The 13353-nt window shown below is 40.7% G+C and overlaps 1 protein-coding gene across 1 annotated transcript; it reads left to right on the plus strand.

The window, feature by feature from the left end:
- Window positions 1–1174: 1174 nt before the first annotated feature.
- LOC141913970 (uncharacterized) lies at window positions 1175–12499 on the plus strand. The gene is made up of 20 exons (XM_074805201.1): window positions 1175–1783; window positions 2299–2375; window positions 3078–3213; window positions 4229–4366; window positions 4448–4483; window positions 4577–4684; window positions 4861–5113; window positions 5237–5324; window positions 5516–5611; window positions 6500–6614; window positions 6982–7051; window positions 7138–7277; window positions 7716–7886; window positions 8386–8465; window positions 8580–8650; window positions 8968–9038; window positions 9300–9401; window positions 9493–9597; window positions 9915–10613; window positions 11202–12499. The coding sequence occupies exons 1-20, from the start codon at window positions 1703–1705 to the stop codon at window positions 11619–11621; spliced, it is 3057 nt and encodes a 1018-aa protein (XP_074661302.1). The 5' UTR covers window positions 1175–1702; the 3' UTR covers window positions 11622–12499.
- Window positions 12500–13353: the final 854 nt, after the last annotated feature.

A 13353-nucleotide genomic window follows, 5' to 3' on the forward strand; every position in this document is an offset into this window, starting at 1 on the left:
AGGATATCAGGATTTATGAAGTATCCATGTGATTAATGATCAATGAAGTGGATCCATGTCAGTAGTGTTAACAAGGTTAGAATAGTTTGATAGATTCTTAAGTTTCAGTTTATTTACTCCACAAATTATGATAACATTGCAGAGCACAAAAATAACAAAATATTTCGTTCTAGTAAATAGCTTTCTAGGTCATTTAAAAAGATAGAAAATAATATAGGAGATACTATGGTTATATAACGACCACGATTGAAACCTTTTCTTAATCAGGGTCCTATGAAAATAATGATTAATAGGTTTGTAACACGTTAAGATTTGACGCAAACTCATTAACTCTTCAGAAACTATCGACCTTGATCCGGATTCGCGACTAACCATGACATATTCCAGAATGACTAATAAATCAAATACATTAACCACAAAATTTCCATAATTTTCCTCGATAAAACTATAGATAAAAAACATCCGCTTTATAAGCGATAAAATCCCACAATTTAACAAGGAAGAAATATCGAGTCCAAAAGTTTTTAATCTTCGGGAGATCCCGGAGGGGACATGGTGAGAAATAAATAAATATATTTTTCGTTCAAACGAAATGTTTAAAAAAAAAATATTTATTTCTCACCATGTCCCCTCCGGGGCTCCGTATTAATCATACTAATAGCCATCACCACGACCAAGTTCCACAGTTGTGAGTTCGAGTTCAAGTTAGTTCATTTTCAATAAGCTAAGTCAGAGATAAATCTTAACTCACAACTGTGGAACTGGACCCAGGAGAATAGATATCAGAGTCGTAACGTCAAATAGAATACGTACCAACTCAAGGAGACATTTTCGGACTTCTAGTCTCCGTCCCCGGCGACTGCCGTGCATTTTCCGAACGGCCGGGTACCCAAGTATCACTATGGAGAAACAGTGAAACTGCCCTCAACCTCATGCCCGACGAGAACGAACAATTCCCCGACACAAATTCATTGTTAGAAAATCGTTTTCAATAGAACGAACTTGTATTTGAGTTGTAATGTTTGAATCGTCCCCGACGGCCCGCGTCGGCATATTTTCGGTAATTAGTTCGTCCTCGACGCCAGTTAAAAGTGTCTGGCAGGCGAGTACAAAATTAGTTCCCGTTTTTACCGCCGACGTTAAACATAGCGGCAGCACTGGACGGTCTAGCGGCGAGCGAGCGGTCGCTGATCCAAGATGGCGGCTCGCTGATACTAGCTCAAAATCGAAGAATTTTTTGTCGAATTTCGCCGAAATTTGGCCCACCCCGTGACGGTATCGAAACGATACGAGTCGAATCGAGTAGAACGAGTTTATGCGCATTTATTTCACGTGAATTACAGGCCGTAAATTGTGAAAATCGCCGCGAAATCTGCGTCGAAATTTCGATATCTGCAGCCGAATCGAAGAAGAACCGAGGATTTTTCTGATTTTGATTACGAAATCGAATTTTTTGGGCCACTCTGGAAATCGCGCTATCGCTATTAGAACTGCTGTAAGAAGTGTCGAAACGTTTAATTGTAACTGGTTTGAACTGTAAATTAATAGAGAGGGATTAAGAAGGAGACCCCCTCACTGGAACGGTCTCTCACCCCCCGGCCTCTGATGCAGAGAATTCGTTTCAGTATACAAATAGACTTTTCTTCGCTATTTTTCGCCGTTATTTTTAACTGCGTGGTGATAATAACGATCGGCAACGACAATGAGCGGCGATAATTCCGAGCTGAAACCCGGCGATAAGGTGTTCGCTAAAATGAAGGGTTATCCTCACTGGCCCGCGCGGGTAGGTTTAATTCATATTCCAACCACCAGATGGCGTACTTAGTAGTAACTTTCAACCGATTCGCATTCGTGAAAACTTCTATTCACAGCAACTTGGCTTAAAAATTAACGACATTTCTATTAGATTCCATCGAGATTTTTAGCGCCCCCTGGTGAATCGGTTCTCTTTCATGAACTCAATCTCGAATGTTCAAATAGAGGCGGCAGATCCAGAGGCTGATTTTAACGAACTTGTCATATCCCAAAAGGCACTTCGATGTCTTAAAATGCAATATGTACTCCCGCCCTGAATTGCACCAATTTTTTGGGCATTGAAAAAATTTGGATGGACTTTTACAATTCTGATCCTGAAATAACGCACTAGTTTTTATTTGAGATTCATTGAATCTGAGAAGAATCCCGATCTCATCGCTGCTCGGCCCCGCCACCTGGTGGATCCTCGCTTACCACTGTTGATTGCGTAGTCCTCATTGACTTCGAGGATTTAAGATTTTTAAATTGTCGTTAATTTTCTAGATTGATTTAGAGAAACCCGGTGGTCTGAAAGCTCCCAAAGGCAAACATCTCGTTTTCTTTTACGGTACACATGAACTGTGAGTATTATAAAAACCTATCAAACACATTTGGAACTAGAAACAGAGTATAGATTCAAAATAAAAGATTTATAAATTGCTTAATTCAGTTTGAATTAAGTTGATTCAGGGTTGAAGGAAAACTGTAAAACTGGATTTTTAAATATGACTTTGTTGAACATCGGAGATCATTCATCTATTACGTACGCATAAAATTTGACATTTTCAACCCCCCCTTCCCCCTCTGTACGCAAAATCAGCATATACATTAAGCATTACAGTACGCTCCCCCTCCCCTAATGTGTACGTAATAAATGAATGATCCCTATTACAAATTTTTTTCTTCATTTCTAAGGGATCATTCATTTATTACATACACATAAAATTTGAAATTTTCAACCCCCCCCTCGCCCTCTGTACGCAGAATCGGCCATATTTTCATATACATTAAGCACTATAGACCGAAAACCACTCTCAAACGTGGTGAACGGATAATAATAGGATAAATTCCCACAAAAATAGTGGGATTTTATCTTATTATTAAGCACTATAGTTCGCAATTGCACTGGCCCCCTCCCCCTCCCCTAATGCGTACGTAATAAATGAATGATCCCTCGCGACAAAACGTTGATATATCCAGCTGAAATTTAAACTTGATCAGACGGAGCGGATTTTAAACTGAATTTCACCGATATTGATTGTCTCGTTCGCTCTCTCTCTCAGTGGAATCCTGCGTCCGACAGATTTATATCCATACGACAAATACAAGGAGAAATACGCGAAGGAAAACAAACGCAGCGGTTTCAATGAGGGATTGTGGGAAATCGAAAACAACCCGAAAGTGAAGTTCGGTTCAGAGGTAAGAAACAGTTTAAAAACAGATCAGGGAAATCAGGGAATCTGGACGTTTTAGATTCTCTTGATAGGAAGCAGCCCTCACCGAGGATATTGAATTTTTGGTGTCTTGTTCTTGCTGGTGACGAGTGACACAAGGAATCTCTTGATAAGAAACAGCCCTCTCTGTCAGAGGATATCTTATAATTTAATTGGGGAATTTGAAGTTTTGGTGTCTTGTTGTTCTTGCTGCTGACAAGTGACATTTAAGGAACCTCTTGATAAGAAAAAGTGTCAACTGAAAATATCTTATAATGTCTGAGTCTAATGTCACAGTGGCACGTGGAACTTCTTAATAAGAAACAGTTCCCATCGAGAATATCTTAAATTTAATTTAGGGAATTGAATTTTTGGTGTCTTGTTGTTCTTGCTGGTGACGAGTGACACAAGGAACCTCTTGATAAGAAACAGCCCCCGTTGGTTTAGGTGAGGACAAGAAGAACCTTTTGTCCTCACTGAGGTTTTCCTATAATTTAATCAGGGAATTTGGATGTTTTGGTGTCTTGTTCTTGCTGGTGACGAGTGACACAAGGAACCTCTTGATAATAAACAGCCCCCGTTGGTTTAGGTGAGGACAAGAAGAACCTCTTGTCCTCACTGAGGTTTTCCTGTAATTTAATCAGGGAATTTGGATGTTTTGGTGTCTTGTTGTTCTTGCTGGTGACGAGCGACACAAGTAATCTCTTTATAAACTAAAACGTTGATACATTTTATTTTCTTTTGCAATCAGAGCAAGGTAAATACGAGTCCCTGAGCGAGTGATGGCCCCAACTTCGACCGCCATTTTTGCAACATTCGATATAATTAACAATTAATAGAAACAGCTCCCATTGAGAATATCTTCAATAATTCAATCAGAGAATTTTTGATGAAGGGCCAAAGAATTTTTGATTTGCGCGAAATCTGTATAAATAATATACAAATTAGAATCGTTATATGTCGGTCACAAATAGCTACGGTTGGTCTTTTAATTTCTGCAGTCTCAAGATGAAGGCATGTCGAGTCAGGGTAACGAAGATGACAGCGAACCGGTGGAGAACGAAGATGACGCAAATGATGACGAAGACGAGGATGAAGGAAATTTAGTCATCGACGAAGAGAACAGCGGTCGCCAAAAGGTAATTATCGCGGCGCCACCTAGCAGCAGTTCTCGGAACTGTTTCGATTATGAATATATCAAAACTTTCTTTTTTCTGCAGAAAACGTCGAAAGTTCCCAGAAAAAAAACGGAAAAAGTAAGTGAAAATTTGGAAACGAAAATAATTTTTTTTTTTTTTGGATTGATGAATTTTTTTGTAATTTTGTTGTCGTATATTTTGGTCTCGTAGGCGAAACGCGTTAAGAAGACTCCGCAGCCGGTGAAAGAAACAACGCCACCTGTGAGCGATGAGGAGAATCCACCGAGCGAGGAAGAACCTGATAATTCGGAGGACGAGGTTTGTTGCCGTGACGAAAACATTTTTTTTTTTCGACAATATCGCTAAATTTCAACAGTTTTGATTTTTGCCCTTTTTGAAAATTTCACAAATTTCGTAATTTTTGACGGATTAAATTTTTGTCAATTTCAAAAATTTCGAGATTTTTTTTCGATAATTTCTCGTTTCTATTTCAGGATTTCGAGTACCAATCGAAGAAGACTAAAAAGCGTAAGTCCGGCAGCGGTGGCGGACGAGGCCGGGGAAAACGAGGACGATCGCGATCGGCTTCATCGTCGCGTCCGTCGTCGAGGGCGTCGTCTCGCAGTAGCCGTAGCAACCGGCAACAATCGGACAGCGACGACGAGGAGGAAGAGGAGGAGGTGAAACCTGCGAAGAAAAAATTGACGTCGGCGAAACCTCGAAAACCGGCCGCGAAAAAAACAGCCGGTAAATCATCGCAACGATTAAATCACTGCCGGCCGTTCGGATATTGAATTCGTTTTCATTTCGGTAAAATTTAAAGTGAATTTCTTCGAAGCGTTTGATTTTTTATTTTTTTTGGTCTTTTAGCGAAAAAGCCGGCGGCGAAAAAGAAAAAAGCGGCTTCTGCGGACGGGAGCGAATCGTCGAGTTTAAGTCTAAGTTCAAGCAGCGACGGGTAAGTGGGCATCATTTAATAATAATGATAATAATAAGAATAATAAAAATAATGAGCGTTGATCTTTTAGGGTATCCGACCCGTAGTGTGTCATTATTTGGCTTCATTTATACGGCGAAAATTCTAATCTTAAAATTTTCGTTTTCTATTTTTTTTTTAAATTTTTTTTTTTTTCTGGGGCTCATGTCTAGGGAGGGGGAAATGTCATCTAAAATGAGCAACTGGAAGAAACAGGACGCGCTTCGCAAACAGCAAATAGCGAAAAAAATACAAGAGGACGAAGAAAGGTGAGTTTTGATTAATGTAAGATTTGTTTCGTAAACACAGAGAGAGAGATTTTCAAAGTTGCTCCAGTCCCAATATATATTTCCGATAGAATTTGTGCAGAGTTTAATTCGTCGTTTGGAGAAGTGATCAATACAATGAACGTCACAAATATGATGACTGTAGTTTATTCAAAATCATGAATAATCCTGCAAACTTGCTTCATAACTAATTCAATTCAGTCCCAATTAGCGCATTTCTAATTCAAATTACTAGCAGGTAAGTTCAAGTGGTCATTGGATTTTAACCCTTTCAGTGCTGACTAATTAATACCCTATAGTGCTGAAGATAATTTGAAAATTTTTAAAAATTCCACCCTAGTGTGTTGAAAAACGGGAAACCACTATAGTGCGTCTACACCGCGGCGCGATGTATCATTAATTACTAATATTTCACTATGTTTGACAGGTGCTGCCATCTTTCAATAGGGATAATTACTAATTACATCAATACACCGCTGTGCGATGTACTAGCAAAATCTATCACTGATTTATACACCGCACTGCGGTGTAGACGCACTGAAAGGGTTAAGCCGTCAACATGATGTGATTGTCCCGACTATCTTTTGCAAATTTCGCTGTAGTTAATTCCTAACTGACGCGATTGACTCAGAAGTGGAACAGAGTCCTGCTCTGTTCCACTGTGGATCGGGAACTGGATTCCGTATTGTGGAACTGAGTTTTGCTCTGTAGAACTAGATCTAGGAATGTAGAACTAGATTCTGCACTGTGGGTCTGAGTTCTGCGCTGTCGAACTGTGGATCCTACTCTGTGAAACTGTGGATCCTGCGCTGTGGAATTGTGTGGTTCTGTTGTGTGTGTGTGACTGATGAATGTCGATGTTTGTTTCAGGCGTTTACGAGAGGAAGAGGAAAGAATTCGAAAAGCGGCCGAAGAATTAAAACGAGAAAAACAATTATTAGAACAAGAGGAAGAGGAAGAACGAAAAAAAGCTAAATCACCGCGGGTAGGTGGAGAGAGGGAGGCCGAGGGGGGTAGGTGGAGAGAGGGAGGCCGAGGGGGGTAGGTAAAGAGAGGAAGGGGCTGAGGGGGGTTGTAGAGAGAAGGGGTTTGGGGTAACAGGGCAAAGGCTAAACCTCTTGCATGGAAAAGAAATCTATTTGTTTGGCTCTGTTTTTAGAAAAAAATATGTAATAGGTGTAGAGAAGGAGGTTGGGGGTAGGTGTTGAGAGAGAGCTAGAGAGATGAACCCCGGGTTGGTGCGAGGGCCTCACCCCGCAATGAAAGAGAAGTCAATTTTTCTGGCGCTGGTTTTTTCGAAAAACAAACTCGAGGCTATGCTATAATTTTCTGTGTTTTCTCGATCCGATCAGAAAAAGAAGAAAGTTGAAGGCAGCGACGACGAAGTGAAACCGCTTAAAAAACATCGCCACAAAAAGAAAGGTAAAAAATCATCGTCCGCCGTCGTTTGAATTTTTTTCGTAAAATGTCGCTAAATTTCGCGGATGTTTTTTTTCGCGATTTCGCAGACGACGAGGAAACGAAGAGATCGAAACGATCGCAAAGTGACGACGACGATGAAGATAAAGGAAATGATTCGGGAAATGAGGAGGATGGCGAGGAGGGAGCGCCGGCGAGGAAAAAACAGAAAATACTCAGCGATAGTGAGGTGAGTTACGACGTCAGGCGGCGGCCGGTTCCTGGGGTTTCTAATCAGGTGGCGCCACTTACCTGGTAGTCAGTGAAGTCAGGAAATTTTCTTTTCTTTGAAAAAATCAGGGAATTTCTGTGAAAAAGCTTTAAGCCAGGGATAGATGTTGTTTGTTGAGATTGCTAAAAATCAGGGAAAAAGTCTGGGAATTTTGTTTAAAAAAACGCTTAAAATCTGGGAAAAGTCGTGGAAATTTATTGGGATCGCGCATGAAATCAAACATTTTCCATCTATGTCTAACGTATTTGACTTGTGTTAATTGATTGAATTCTTAGCAGATCAAGTCACGGAAAACAGCGTAACATGTCAGGATAGTAAAATAAAAATAGCCATCCCTGCTAATGCCTTTGTTAAACAGTAGTTACAAAAGCACCTCCGCCCCTCTAATTTCTAAAGGAGGATGAAAAACCAGTCGCTAAGAAACGCGGTCAAAAAACATCGGAGAAAACTACGAAAAGAGACGAAAAACGGAGAACATCGACGTCGTCGTCGGCGACAGCGGACGCCAAGAAACAACAGAGCAACGAGAACAGGAGAAAAGACTCGACGAAAGATCGGAAAAAAGAGGTTCGTTTTCAATCGATTTTCTCCTCACTGTACGTGAGTCTCATATACCTCTCTTCTCTCAACTCTCTCCCTCTCTCCCTCTCTCTCTCCCTCTCTCCCTCTCCCTCTCTCTGTACGTGAGTCTCATATACCTCTCTTCTCTCAACTCTCTCTCTCTCTCTCTCTCTCTCTCTCTCTCTCTCTCTCTCTCTCTCCCTCTCCCTCTCCCTCTCTCCCTCTCTCTCCCTCTGCCTCTCTCTGCCTCTCACAGTACATTTCTTACTACCCCCTTATACCTCCCTCCCTGTCTTTCCCTTTCTCACTACCTTTCTCATCTCTTATCTACCTCTAACTACTTTTCTCCTCTCCTCACTCCTCTTTCCTCTCTACCTGTCTTTCCCTCTACCTCTCCTCTCCTTTGCCTATCACTCTCTCCCTGTCTCTCTACCTCTCCTTGACTCTTTCCTCTCTGCCTCTCTAATTTACCTCTCTAATCTACCTCTCTCTTGTCGTATTTTAGAAAGTTGTGGACGAAGACAGTCGTTCTGAATCTCCGAAAGACACAGTCGATAAACAGCAGAGGAAAATGGATGCAAAATTGTAAGTGTTTGTCATTTTCTATCCTGTTCCACAGTTATCCACCCAGTTCCACAATTCTCTAGTTACCAATTGAATTAAAGACGATGATGTTTTTTGTCGTGGTCAATTTTTCAGAAGTCGCGAGGAAGAAAAAGAACGTTTGAAACGACTGAAATACGAACAGAAGAAAAAAGAGAAAATACAAAGTAAGTTTTGATTGTACAGTTGAGAACCTGCTGAACTCTGCTGAACTCTGCAGTTCCTCAATTCTATTAGAAACAGTTGATGAAGTAAAATAAAGAATAAATTGTAATCTAATTGTACAACCCTCAAAACATTGGAACCAACCGACCGTGCTCTGAACTCTTGGCAGATTTTCATTGAAAGTATTCTGGTTTTATGAAAAGCAATGCCGGATTACAAACTCTCTTTCGGCCGCTATTATCAGGTTTACAGATTATACTTATTCGGTAGAGGCCAATCAAAACCAAGGTCTTTAACTGATTTAATTATTCGTTTTCAGTTTTGGCGACGGAGAAAATTTTACCGCAAATGGACGCGGAAATCAAGAGATCTTTAGCCCTCGGAAATGCGGTACGTACATTATGAGATGCTTGCTGCTGCTGCTGCTGCTGCTGCTTCTGCTGCTGCTGCTTCTGCTGCTGCTGCTGCTTCTGCTGCTGCTGCTGCTGCTGCTTCTGCTGCTTCTGCTGCTGCTGCTGCTGCTGCTGCTGCTGCTGCTGCTGCTGCTGCTGCTGCTGCTGCTGCTGCTGCTGCTGCTGCTGCTGCTGCTGCTGCTGCTGCTCTCTGAAGTTCTTTTCCGAATAATCAATCACTTTGTTTATTTATTTGTAGGATATAGATAAATGTATAGCTGTAATGAGTCAGTTAGATTCACTTAACGTCACTGGAGTGGTACTGAAAAAAAACCCAGACATCGTCAATACTATTAAAAAGGTAGAATTAACTACATTATTTTTCTACAGAACCATAATTTTACTTTATTATGAATTTGAAAGTTCGAATGAATGTTTTATTTTGTTTTCAGTGTCGTAAATACAAGAATAGCGAAAAAGTGCGACAAAAAGCCGAATTTATTTATAACAAATTCAAAGCGATGTTTCTGATCGGGGAGGGAGAGAATTTCGCTCAGGTGAGTAGAATTCAGAGTTTAAACATGAGTTCAGAAGAGTCCCGATGAGTTTTAAAAGGTACCAGCGGATCAGTTTGGGTATTTTCTCATGGAAATAGGGAATACCACGAACAGAGATTCTCGGTCGTGGAATTTTCGATTTCATGAATAGGCCTTGTGATGAATTATCTTACACTAGACCATGCCTCATATGTTTTAATTTGTCAAGTCTTGGACGACAAATTTATGTTTAGCCAGTTAAATGGAACGCGCCCCATGTTAGATAATGAATGATACATCAGTGAAAGGGTTGAGGATTATTATCTGTATTGTTGCAGGTTTTCCAGCGAGAATCGGCCGAATTTAAACGTAAAGATTCGTCGTGCTCCGAGGTGAATAAAGAGAATCAGCAGCAGCTGCAGCAGCGTGGCGCCGGCGCAGCGGCGGAAAAACCAGCAGCGGATGTCGCCGTTACTGCCGACGACGCGAAGACGGTAACACTACCGACAGTGGATGATTCGGACTCCGTTCCGGCTGCGGCCGTGGGTAAACAGACGGACGAACAGCAGCAGCAGCAGCCGGTCGTCGTCGATGACAATAAAAACAATGAAATAACAATCGATGAATCTAAAAATGAAGTCGACGACGCGACGACTCAAAACGGTGGCGATACCGTCGCTATGGAAACAACGGATGCTGATGTCGCCGTGACGACGACGAACAGTGTTAAAAACGATTCAAACGTCGAAAACTCGGAAAAAACGACGCAACAAATGCATGAAACCATGGCGACGGTCGTTATGGATGTCGGCGGTAATGATGATTCGGCAACTGTTGCTATGGAGACTGATAACGCGGATGATACGGTTGCTACGGAGAATACGGTCGCTACGGCAGAAGAGGAGAACGAGGAGGAGTCATCGTTACCGGCTCATTATTTCTCGAATCGACCAGCGATTATTCCGATGTTCCTCGATCGACCGCCGGTCGACGAAACTGGTCAACAACCGAACGACGACAGCGACACCGATGACAAGGTAACTATTTATCCCCCTATGACATCATCAAATTATTGTAACTACGAATTTGATCGATATGTCCAGACAACAACGTGGTTGGAAAAAAATTTCACTTGTTTCGATGATGATTTCATGATGTCATAGGGAGATTTATGAATGCAGACATCTTTTCTGAATTTGGCCGTGTTCGAGGCAGCATAATTTATGTACTTTGTTAAATTATTATATATTATAATTGTTCGATTATTAAAGAAATCAATTGAATGAATTGATAGGGGGATTTATGGAAGCAGATAAAAAAGGGTAAAGTCAAAGAATTTCCTTTTCTTAAAAAAAGTCAGGGAATTTTGTAAGAAAAAGCTAAAAATCAGGGTATTTTGTAAAAAAAAGGAAGCTTGAAGTCGTGGAAATTTATCGAGATTGTTAGATTGTGCGTAAAGTCAAACAGGTTCCTTCTATGTTTCATGTATTTGACTGGTGTTAATTGATCTGATTCTTAGCAAATTAACATATCAGGGAATAGTCAGGGGGAAATCTAGTCTTCAGTAAAAGTTTCCACGTTGTTTAGCGGTATGAATTCAGTTGTATATTGTTGATTGTTTCCAGGGCGATAATCGTGATTTCGAGGCTCGTATCGCGGCACTCATCAACCGTACGGACGACGACGACCAACCACCACCAGTAGATGGCGCTACTACCACTGCTACCGCTAGCGACAATGATAACAATGACGATCACGACGTTGCCATCGACGACGACGACGACCAGTCGACTCCGCTGGTCGACGAACCGTCGTCGTCGGAGAACCTCGCTACGATCGTAGAACAATCGGAACCGGAACCGGTCGTCTCCGAGGAGAATCAAGCGGTATCCGTGACGACAACGACGACCGAGCAGACGGATGAGACAGTGGCGCCGCCTACTACTGTTACCACAGCGACGGTAACTAAGAGAAGCGGTCGATCGGGAGTCGAAGACGATCCGTTGATTGACGACGATGAACTTCATAATTTACTCGGCATTTAATTGAAACTGAAAGTTTACTCTTCGAGAGTCATCCTCAGACTCCTCGGGAGTCCCAGAGTCAGAGTCATCTCTGACTCCTCGGGAGTCCCAGAGTCAGAGTCATCCTCAGACTCTTCAGGAGTCCCAGAGTAATTTCTCTGCCTCTTTGGGAGTCCTGTAGTTACCTCTCTGACTCCTCAGGAGTCCTGTAGTCACCTCTCTGGGAGTCCCGGTATCATCTCCAGATTCCTCGGGAGTCCTGGTGTCTGACTGTGCGAAGTCAAGAGTCCGGAGTCTAAGTCTCAATGTGAACCTCCAGACTGCGAGAGTCATCTTTTAAGCGATCGGTGTGACTCGATGGACGATTGAATAATTGTGTGAAATGTGTAAAATACTAAATGAACTCTTTGTGCAGTTTTACGTTTTCTGTTTAAATGTGAAATTAATCGATAATAAAATAAAAAACTGAAATAAAAAACGAATAAATGTCGCCTGAACATTGTAATAATAATCGATAGATTAATGAAATGATTGTACAGTAGATGGCGCTGATCGACTGATATCCAGTGAGAGTAGACTATCCATTGTATTTGATGTGAAAGAAAGAGTGTCGCGCGTAATTGTTTTATAGAAGAAATGAATTTGGAAAAAAAGGAAATTGTTTCGCGATGTTTAAAATTATTGACAGTAAAATAAACCGCTTTGAGTTATTGTAAACCGTATGACATGAGAAGGGAATTTCCGATGGTGTGAGTTCTGTTTGCGGCTGCCAATTCTGTTTTGTATTTGAAAAGAAAAAAAATATGTTTTACTTCGTTTGGTAAAAATCGAATTGGAAGCCTGCTTTACAAAACTGAAATATTGTATACAAAATAATAAAATAATTTCTTATTGTAAAATGTGATTTCGAGTCTGATTTTTGTGTTCAACCCGCGCCCTTTGACCTCCCAGGTGCGGAATTGGGTCTCGGAAATTTGTAGGAAAAATTTTGGTAGGACCCAAAACCTTGATTGAGTAATATTTGGAATTATTATAAATTAACATGTAATTTTCACGGTTTAACCCCAATTAAATTCGTTACCGTATAGTGCTGCCGCCTGTTCGTAGAAAAGTGAACTAGTCAATGATGATAAAATTATTCTTTACCTAAATATTCGAATTGATTTATATCTTATCAAACGTCAGTGTTTCTAGAAATGTAAGACAAAATTTCTATGCAATAGATTTTTGTAATGCGCTTTTCACAAATGATTAAAACAATTTAATATTTTTTTTTTTTGCACACACTAGACAAAAGGTTCAGTGTCTCCAAAATTCGTAGAAATATATTTTTGGCCTTAAAACATTTCTTTTTTCAAAATTTGTACCTTAAGACTTAAAGCTTTGCTTTAAATCTTTATTGTAAAACTTTTAGGAAGCCTTATAATCATTCTCAAATTTAATGAAAAAGCTTCTTTTTAGACTACAAATTAATTTAGAAACTAATTGCCATAAATTCAGTTTAGGGCCTAGATGGCTCGTGACTTAATTTTCAAAACAATTATTTTGCACTTAATAGATCAAAATGCGCAGATTCTGCCGAGGACATTTCTTGGTCCTAAAATATTTCAAAGATCAATAGTTTCAGGTTTCGCCGGTAGATGGTGTAGTGGTATACGCTGATTAGGTATGCGCTAATGTATATACCGGCAGCGTTCGATCGACGCTGTTCCAATCTTCGAACCGACGCCCGCCTCTATTCATTTTTCCGAAC

This window comes from Tubulanus polymorphus, chromosome 12 (genome assembly GCF_964204645.1).
Source record: "Tubulanus polymorphus chromosome 12, tnTubPoly1.2, whole genome shotgun sequence".
NCBI classification, from domain to species: domain Eukaryota; kingdom Metazoa; phylum Nemertea; class Palaeonemertea; order Tubulaniformes; family Tubulanidae; genus Tubulanus; species Tubulanus polymorphus.

Coding starts and splice junctions, on each gene's coding strand:
- LOC141913970 (XM_074805201.1), top strand. CDS start 1,703: ATGAGCGGCGATAATTCCGAGCTGAAACCCGGCGATAAGGTGTTCGCT. Junction 8,466..8,579: donor AGGAAAATGGATGCAAAATT/GTAAGTGTTTGT, acceptor TCAATTTTTCAG/AAGTCGCGAGGAAGAAAAAG. Junction 9,402..9,492: donor TCGTCAATACTATTAAAAAG/GTAGAATTAACT, acceptor TTTTGTTTTCAG/TGTCGTAAATACAAGAATAG.